This window comes from Bombina bombina, chromosome 11 (genome assembly GCF_027579735.1).
Source record: "Bombina bombina isolate aBomBom1 chromosome 11, aBomBom1.pri, whole genome shotgun sequence".
NCBI lineage: Eukaryota > Metazoa > Chordata > Amphibia > Anura > Bombinatoridae > Bombina > Bombina bombina.
The window spans coordinates 127246643-127257238 of NC_069509.1; the positions used below are offsets into that span (position 1 = coordinate 127246643).

General features: G+C 36.0%; 1 protein-coding gene across 2 annotated transcripts in view; it reads right to left on the bottom strand.

Annotated features, from left to right (window-relative positions):
* CRAMP1 (cramped chromatin regulator homolog 1) overlaps positions 1–8684 on the bottom strand; it is a 205516-nt gene extending 196832 nt beyond the window's left edge. The window contains exons 1-2 of one of the 2 annotated variants that reach the window (XM_053694749.1): positions 8477–8684; positions 5697–5992 (exon numbers count right to left, since the gene is read on the bottom strand). In XM_053694749.1, coding sequence (XP_053550724.1) covers positions 5697–5991 — 295 coding nt within the window. In that variant the 5' untranslated portion in view covers position 5992; positions 8477–8684. Of the gene's footprint in view, positions 1–5696; positions 5993–6447; positions 6777–8476 lie in introns of those variants that run through there. The other variant, XM_053694748.1, reaches the window with a different exon arrangement.
* Between the last annotated feature and the right edge of the window lie 1912 nt (positions 8685–10596).

The following is a 10596-nucleotide window of genomic DNA, read 5'->3' on the forward strand; positions in this document are numbered from 1 at the left end:
TAAGTTGATAAGCAGAATCCACAAGGACTATATATATATATATATATATATATATATATATATATATATATATATATATATATATATATATATATATATATATATATATATATATATATATATATATATATATATATATATATATAAAAAAAAACCGAAACTGATACCGAAAATGTATTTTTTCAAATTATTTTTTTTTTTTTTTTTTGCATAATTAGAGCCAATAAAAAAATCCCACACTTTTATTGAAAGCAACACTAAAATTGGACAAAAATATCTTAAAACAATAATATGTTACACAATTTTACCAAGAAAAAAAAACCAGGCAAACAATAATGCCATTTTTGGCCAAAATGTTTCTGCAACCAAAATGTTGGTGCATCCCTACTTAAAACAATTATAAATATCAATATACTGTATTATTCTTCATTTAGTTCTATGTAACAGAATCATATTTAACAGGTTTTTTTTTTTACCAATTATCCAAATAAAGTATTGTCCTAGAAAACTCATTATATGCAGAACAGAAAGTTAAGTAATAAACTTAAACAGCAGCTCTAGGCTAGCATCAAATTTCAAACATGCTACACAATATATATATATATATATATATATATATATATATATATATATATATATATATATATATATATATATATATATATATATACACAAATATACAACTGAATGGAGTACACCCTTGTGCAATATCACTTAAATGTCAAATGATTCACAATTGTATCACCTTACAGTAATTGCATTTTACAGTAGGGTATTTGCTCTTACGTATAATTAAAAGCAAACAGTATAGATTTACTATATTATAAATACTGGCCTCACAGTATGAACCCAAAGCAACACAACTCAGTACACCTTTCATTACTAAGACTGAAAGATTTTATTTTGTCAATACTTTGTATGACCACCTTTATCTTTAAATACAGACTTAATCCTCCTCGGCATGAAGGATACCAGTGCTGCACAAATTTCTGGAGAGATCTTCTGCAATTCTTTGGAGACATTTTTTTCAGCGGTTGTCTTGCTCTACCCTTCTCTTTAAAATATCACAAAGGTGTTCTATTGGATTCAAGTCAGGCAACATACTTGGCCAGGTCAATTTACACTTTTTTTCTTCCTTTAAAACTCATGATTTTGGCATTGTGCTTTGGATCATTATCATGCTGAAATATTCATCTTCTGCCAAGCTTCTTGAGACTGGGAGTCATCTTGTCAGCCAGTATTTTGGTATATCCACAGGCATTCATTGTGCAATCTATAAATGTAATATCCCCAACACCTTTAGCACTCATGCAGCCTCATATCATCACACTCCCACCTCTGTGCTTCACTGTTGGGACTATACATTGACTGTAATTATCTTAGCTGGGTTCACGCCAAACATGCAGGACCCCCATCTGTGCCGAATAAATGTATCTTGGCCTCATCTGACCAAAGAATGTGCTCCCAATATTCATTAGGCTTTTTTTCATGCCGTCTAACAAAGTTTAATCTTGCTGTTTTGTGCAAGCAACTTTTTTCTTGGATGCCGCTTATAGAGGTTGATATTATTTAATATCCTTCGCATTGTCTGAGCTGTAACAAAAACTCCAATTTGATAACCCCTGAGCCAAGTCTGAAGCCCTTGCCCATCTGTTTTTCAAAGCTAGACTGTGCAAGTAGTGCACTCTCTGTGGCGTTATTTTAGGACAGCCACTGAAGCTCGAATTAATGGTACTATGGCTCAGTCTATAAATCCCGATTACTGCTGCAACTGTGTTTCAACTGATTCAATTTTTTTGTCAATTATTTTCCATATGGAGTTATAATGCAAATAGACAGAGCCCATAGGTCCAAAATTGAGAAAGTTCTGGTGTTCACATGTCATTTTATAAACATCCAATTACTTCAATTTGAAATCACAGGTGTAATTATCCCCCTCTCCAATAATCTAACTTATGTGTCAATGATCACAGGTGTAAGTATTTGTTTTTGATTGATATTGAACAGTGCTGTACTAACTTCTGTTGTGAATATATATAGCCGGATTCGTCATCAAATGCTAATGAAAACAGAAGCTGCGGGTGGAAGATCAGCATTATGCTTACCAAAACACAAAGGTATTTTATTTTAAAAAAATAAGCGTCTTTGTAAACTTTAATGAATTACAGTGCCCCTGTTTTAAGATTATGGTTTGATCCTGGGCTTTAAGTCATTTATGTTTACATTCACTTTAAAAAGGACACTCAAGTCAAAATGAAACTTCCATGATTTCAGATAGAGCAGCAATTTTAAACAACTTTCCAATTAACTACCCTTAACAAAATGTGCAGTCTTTTTATATTTACACTTTTTGACTCACCAGCTCCTACTGAGCATGTGTAAGAAGTCACAGAATATCTATATGCATTTGTGATTGGCTGATGGCTGTCACATGATGCAGTGGGAGTGGAAATAGACATAACTGACATTTTTTAGAAATCAAAAACAAAAAAACTACTACTCATTTGAAGTTCAGGCTAAGTGCTATTTTATTGTCTTTATCATGCATTTGCTGATTATGCAAATCAAAATGTATTTACTGGTCAATTAAAGGGCCACTAAACCCAAAATCTTTCTTTCATGATTTAGATAGAACATACAAATTTAAACAACATTACAATTTACTTCTATTATTTATTTTGCTTCATTTTTTAGATATCCTTATTTGAAGAAAAAGCAATGCACATGGGTGAGCCAATCACATGAGGCTTCTATGTGCAGCAACCAATCAGCAGCTACTGAGCATATCTAGATATGCTTTTCAGCAAAGAATATCAAGAGAATAACACACATTAGATAATAGAAGTAAATTAGAAAGATGTTTAAAAATGCATTCTCTTTCTAAATCATGAAAGAAAAAATGTGGGTGTCATGTCCCTTTAAGAACAGCATGCTGAGAAAGTATGTGTAAAAGTCGGCAGATATATATATATAAAAACAAACAAAACAAAACGCTGTAAAAGTGAGCAGCTAGATGCCTTTTGTTTTTAAGAGGGTCCCTTCTTGTTGGAAGTAAGGATTGTTTAACACAATAAAAGACAAGTATTGCATAAAAAAATCCTGGCTATAATTTCTAAAAAAAACTAAATATTATACAACACTGCCAGACATATACTCCACCCTCTGTAAATTTCAAAAATAGTTTATTTTTATACAGCCAATTAAGAAGCAGGACAATTGTACACTGCTTTTAATTTAGTGGAGTAGAAAACGCCCATCAGAGATGTAAAGACTCTTAAACCTAAACACTGGCTGCTACAGGGGTGAAATACTGAAATGTTCCTGTGTGAGTGCTGATCCTTGATATGTGTGTCATACATACAAACACATACACTAGTCTGAGAAATTGTAATAAACTGTGCTTTTGCATATCTTGAGTAAGTGAACTAGAAAGTTTCCACTAATGGCAAGTAAATTTTCTTACCGATGAGTACATTTTTTTTATAATATATATATATATATATATATATATATATATATATATATATATATATATATATATATATATATATACATATATACACACACACACATACATATAGTATTGCAAGAAAAAAAAATTGATTTATTCAGGAAAGGCAATATTCAAAAAGGTATTCACTGCAACAGAGTTCACACATTATCCTCAAATCAAGATTGTTTTCAATACGATAAACCGTAATCAACACAGACCACCCCTCTCATAACCAGCATTCCCCAAACCTCTTTGTGGGGACACCCAACTGTAACAGACTATTATCGGCATTATTTGCGAAAGCTTGTTCTGTAGGCCCATTCCCAGGGTAATCTGTTGGTAGCGTGGGTGTCCTTTATTCCCGCCTCCCGAATAGCCCACTGTAAAACAGTAAAGGCACACATGATCCAGAAATGTGCTGCCCGCAACAAATTGTGTGCTTGGATCCAGAGGTGGACGCTCCCACTCCTCTGGCAGTAAAAATACAAACATGAAAAATTGTGGTGGAGAGAACTAGTAGAGTAAAAACACAATTTATTGTAAAACCATGTTAAAAGTCCATGAAGGCTTACAGTATAATAAGGGTAAAAAAAAACGCTTACGTGTTTCGGCATAACACCATATTAATAGCTGGTTACAACAGGAAATCAGCTTCTATTTAAATACAATAAAAAAATGTTTTATTTAAATGGTAGCTGATTTCCTGTTGTAACCAGCTATATGCCAAAACGCATAATCAGTTCTTGGGGATTGTTCGCCCTTGTCATATTGTGAGTCTTCATAAACTTTATACTTGGATTTATAATAAAGTGTGCGTTTACTTTACTGGCTCGCCACCACTATTTTTCATGTTTGTATCTTATTCGGGAAAGAACCATTAGTTTGTCACAATATTACCTCTTGCCGACTATAGTGTCCCTTTAACATTGAAGTGAATAAATAATATAGATGCATATGTATTTATACTAGTGACATACAAATATTCGGCATCCATTTAGTGAAACGAATGCTGAAAAAGGCTCCAGCATTTGGCTCTTTTTGGCACCAGATTTATTGAAGTAAAAGTGCAAAACACAAATATCTGTATTTGCAATTGTATTCTAAAGGAATAGTCTAGTCAAAATTAAACTTTCATGATTCAGATAGAGCATGTCATTTTAAGCAATTTTCTAATGTACTCCTATTATCAATTTTTTATTCGTTCTCTTGGTATCTTTATTTGAAAAGTCAAGAATGTAAGCTTAGGAGCCAACCCATTTTTGGGTCAGCACCTGGGTAGCACTTTATGATTGGTGTCTAAATATAGCCACCAATCAGCAATGGCTACCCGGGTGCTGAACCAAAAATGGGCCGGCTCCTAAGCTTACATTCAAATAAAGATAACAAAAGAACGAAGGAAATTTGAAAATAGGAGTAAATTAGAAAGTTGCTAAAAATTGCATGTGCTATCTGAATCCTGAAAGTTTAATTTTGAATATACTATACCTTTAATAAACACACATTTACACAGTATAGGGCTTGAGGAAATTTCCAGCACAGCATAGATGTTATACATATTGTGCTCAAAGTGTGTATATATATATATATATATATAAATAAATCAATAGATGGTAAATCTCTCTCTCTCTATATATATATATATATATATATATATATATATATATATATATATATATATATATATATATATATATATATATATATATATATATATATATAAATAAATAAATAAATCAATAGATGGTAAATCTCTATTTTAAAATTAAAAATTAAAAGATTTTTTTTTTAAATTTAAATTTTATGGTCCTGTTAAAAAGTAGTCCTTTCAATGATAAAGAAAAACGCTATCAGTATTTTTTTTTAACGGTTAAAATAGTAAAGAATAACTGCTATTGTTGGCTCACTGAATAAATCTTTAAAAAAAAAAAAAAAAAATCTACATAAATTTTAAAAACTCAAGTTGTTTAATAAAAGTGGTTTTTGAAATTAAAAAATAAAAAGTGTGTCTCCATGGCAATACAAACAAGTGCAGAGATGAACTACTGCATTAGCACATATACAGCAGCAACAGTCACAAACATATATATTGTCCTAATATAAAATAATTTTGTCCCAAAATTACAAGACCATAAACCATGCACCCACATGATGTATACTGTCCCCAAAAATATTTTGGGCAGCATCCTGTAAAGTATGTGCTTACCTTTGCTTTTTGCACCAGAGCCTCCTCCATTGCTGCATGAATCCTTCCTTAGCCTCTTGCTGTGTGGCCTGACACTGGACCTCAGAAAGTGATGCTGGTCCTGTTGTACCTGGCATGGCTGACTGGGGGTCACCTCCTCTTGGGTCTGTTTGTCATCAGTCACCTCTTGGGGGGGTTGATCACCCTCTTTTAAGCCTTGATCTTCCACTTCTCCTGCTGCCTCTTCCTCTGCTTCTAAAGCTCTCTTGTCTGGCTTTTTCACCTTCTCTTCCCCATTCTTCAGCTTCACTGTCATCCTATGTCAACAAAAACAATTACAGACGTTAGTAATAGAGCAATCACAGTACTAGGTGGAAGGTTACACTGGCAAATACCCCCAGACACCTCAATATAAAAAAGCAAAATAAGTTATGGAGAAGGAGACAGAGAGATCCTAACAACATGGCCGCCATTGTTAGTGACAAATCCTCTGCTAGTGTCCCGACTGCTCTAGCTGGGCAAGATACCTTGCTAACCCCGGCGGATCGGCTGCCTGACAAGCTGGAGGGTCCCAGGGTCGAATGCCCGGGCAGGAGCGAGAGTTGGGAGAGAAAGGAGAGGGGAAGAAGGGAGACAGAGATTGTTGTTGCAGACAACCGACATGATTATGAGGCAGCAGCCGCCTCGCTGGGCCGTAAAAGTGTTTTGGGGCGACTGATTACTACCCATCCCGCTTTCCCTCGCACCCCAAGGACGACTTTTCCCTTCTCACCCGGTATCGGATCCTTCCCCAGCCCGAGAAGGGCTGGGATCACTCATGTTGTCGTTGGTAGAGAAGCGGCAGCCGTGCGCTCTCGTCAACGCTCGCTCGACTCTCTGGCTAAGGGACTGGAGATTCTGGTTTACAGCAGATGCACTCTGCGGCCGAGGAGGGGTCCCCTCACTCGGATCCCTATAATTGACGATCGGGGGGTCGCACGAGCATGTTGCCGGGGGTGACACAAAGCTGGGATCCCCAGCTTTCAAACCCTGTGCCCTGCTCCTCGGTGCGTCTTTCCTACTCCAAGAAGGACGCGGCCAAATTAGGGCTACCGATGGGGCGTTGGGTTTGTCTGGAGCTGAACTTTGCTTGCTACGTCATCAGCTTTGCACCATTTCAAAATTAAAATTATATACATGATATATAATATATTATTACTTAACCAAATTTAAGAAAAGTAAACTGTGCTATGATCAGATAATTATAAATAAAAAAAATATTGCAAAAGAGATTTCTTCAATAACACATTTTACTTTGCAACTTACAATAGGACATAGCATCACCCATCATGCGTGTAACTCTTATTTACATATATACTTCAAAACAGTACAAAAACAAACATATTTAAATAAAACAAATGCCTTAGATACAATTAATATATAGGTATTCAAAGTAGTTTTTAAAATCAATTAATTAAATGTAGCCTTCAAAATACTATAACTATAGTTGCATAACAATGCACACAACTCAACTGATGGCTATGTGATATATTTTGTAAATTACTTTTTATGGCAGAATTTAGTTGTATTAAATATATTACATTTGAATGTGGTACTATAGGGTATTTCAGGGTTATATATATCTGATAGAACTATACAAACAAGTATAACACAAACATTAATAACTTTTTACCTAAAACAAGCACTGATAGTTTGTATAAGTTTCAAAAAGCAATAGAAGATTAATATAATAAATTATAAAACTATTGAAAAGGTAAAAACCCAAAAAGAAACCATGACACACAGTAACACTGCTGGGAGATATATATATATATATATATATATATACATACATACATACACATTGCACAATATTTGGCAACATACCAACCCTCTTGAATGGGTATAGATTAAATGGAAACATCTTTTTATTTTTGGGGAATCAGTGGTGCAGGTGTTAGTGTTTGGAGACTGCTGTGAATGAAAACTGACTAAAATGTGTCACCAACTGTTGTATGGCACATCAAAAACGTCAGATATCAATTGTGAATGCAAATACCAGGCAGCTGCTGGCACCCATCACCACTATTCCTAAGCACCTGTTTCCTATCCTGTCTGGGTAGCACCACATGACAATCTGTATACATCATTACATATGTATTTTTGCCCATAACCATATACCTTATATGTGACTGCCATTAGAGTAAATTAAATTGTTTTCTTAGAATTATTGTGGAACAATCAGTGGACATCAATTTTAGGGGAATCAATAGACAACACCTTACATTACAAACTATAACCATATTCCTTCCTCTGTATATGGATCATTGTCATCACTAAATATTGTCAGCTCTCTAATTAGGTTTTCAATGGATCATTCAGATGACTAATATGCAATTTAAGTAGCTGTATTAACACGACATGCAATGCAAGTATGATTCATTTAGATTTATTTTTTTAAATTATGACATTTTTAAATATAACAATAATTTCTGATAAAAAAAGTTATTTTTTTTTTTATACCAAACTTGTTTATATACAGCAGATACAAATGTGGGTGTCAAGTTACCCCTATTAGCCAATAAGCATTAATACTGTAGTACATAAACAAGCATTTCACACTTTATTTTTTTATGACAGTTTTTGTTGTATAATAAAGTTGAATTACTAAAATTGCACATTAATCTTTTTTTTTTTTGCTGATCCTGTTTTCATTCATTCAGATAAGTCACGATTTGATGTGGCATATATATATATTAGACGTCTATAGCAGATAACCGATCTCATGGTTTTACCAACATAAAAAGTTAAGGTGCACTTACCTGCTGCATGAAGCAGGAGAAGTGGGTGGGTCGGCCTGGCTCGGCGCCCCCACTTTGCCGAATGAATAGTGACTATAATCCACAAGTGCAGGCCCCAAAACCTGCTGGAAAGACTAAGATCACGAGCTTAGTAACGTAACGTGATAAGGAAGCATTAAAACCCACACAATCCAATTCGCAGCTCGGTATCTACCCGTTCCATCTCATTCCTTCCTCATCTGACAACAACCCGCGCCAAGCCAGCCTGCCAACACAAACCACGCCCCACACAACCTAAACAAAACCGCTGATTGGGCAACATCATTCTACTGGGAGGTGCTTAATCCAGAACGACCAATGAAACAGCGCAACGCCAGGCAGTACAGTGAGTCAAGGGCGTACAAGACAAGGGATGTTGTGCCTAGAAGATAACTGGATTGGATGCTAGTTAGATCCAATCGTAAAGCCGTTTTCAAAAAAACAGGAGGTGGGTATTAATGGGTCTGTTTTGGCTATTTGCTGCAATTGGTTGGGCATTATGTGAATGACGTAGGAACTAGTGGGCGTGCCGGAAGTTTATTCTCATTCATTCATTGAGGCGCAGGATGAGTGACACAGAGAACTGTATCATATCTTTATGACAATATAGCTCTAAACCAATGCAACGGGGCGCCCTCCTTCTGTAAATTGCACTAATAGTAGTTGTAGGAAAACGTACGGTAATTATTTGTCTTGCCATATAAGTCTGGTTTAAAGAGACGTAATGTAGGTACATGAACTAAAAAAACATTTAGTACACCCCAATCATTTGACCATATACACCCTTAGCTTTAACCTAAATGACAATATGAATACTGCAGTATTCTCTGTAAAAAGTAAAGTAAACAAATGGCAAAACAAATCAACCTACCAGTGGGGGATGGAAGATGGAGCACAGCCCATTTGAAATTGTTTTACTGCAACTTATTGCAATTTAAAGCAATAGAAAGGTTGACATGGGAATGCGTATGGGTGCATTTCAGTTTTAAAAAACAAAATGTATGCTTACCAGATAAATTCCTTTCTTTCCTGGCAGGGAGAGTCAACAACTTCATTCACTACTGTTTAGAATATCAACACCTGGACACCAGGAGGAGGCAAATACACCCCAGCCAAAGGCTATAAATTGGAGAGTTCCCAGAACCTTTGTGAAAAATCTAGGAGCAGTAGCTAAGCCAAATGGCAAGGCTAAGGACTGGAAATGTTGGTCCAGGAATGCGAACCTCAGAAACTAAAAATGATCCTTGTGGATTGGGACATGAAGGTATGCATCCTTTAAGTCGATTGTGGTCATGAACTGTCCCTCCTGGATCAAGGGAAGGATGGACCTGATAGTCTCCATTTTGAAGGAGGGAACCCTGAGAAACTTGTTAAGACATTTTAAGTCCAGAATAGGACGATAAGTTCCTCCTTTTTGGGAACTACAAAGAGGTTTGAATAAAACCCCTGACCCCTTTCTGATGAGGGCACCTGGACGATTACTCCCAAAGAGAGGAGATTCTGAACGCAGTCTAAAAAGGCTGCTCTTTTCTCTGGTCTTGTAGATAATCTTGAGAGAAGAAATCTGCCCCTTGGGGGAGGAGATTTGAACCCTATCTTGTAACCCTGGGAAACAACGTCTAATACCCAGGGATCCTGAACGTCCTGGACCCAAGCCTCTAGGAAAAGAGACAGTCTGCCCCCTACTCGATCCAGTCCTGGATTGGGGGCCGGCTCTTCATGCAGATTTGTTATCTGTAGTCTTCTTGGCCTGTTTCGACTTGTTCCAGGACTGGTTGGGCTTCCAAGTACTTTTGGACTGTTCAGGTTTGGAGGAGGACTGAGTCCGCTGAGCTTTGTCTGAACGAAAGGACCGAAAATTAGAGGATTGGCGACCCTTAATTCCCACCTTATTATCCTGGGGAAGGGAAGCACCCTTTCCCCCTGTTACTGTGGAGATGATGGAGTCCAGGCCTGACCTGAACAAAATCTTCCCCTTGAATGGTAAGGAAAGAAGTCTGGTCTTAGAAACCATATCTGCGGATCAAGACTTTAACCAAAGAGCTCTACGCAACAAAACTTAAAAACCTAAAACCTTAGCAATGAGACGGACAATTTGCATA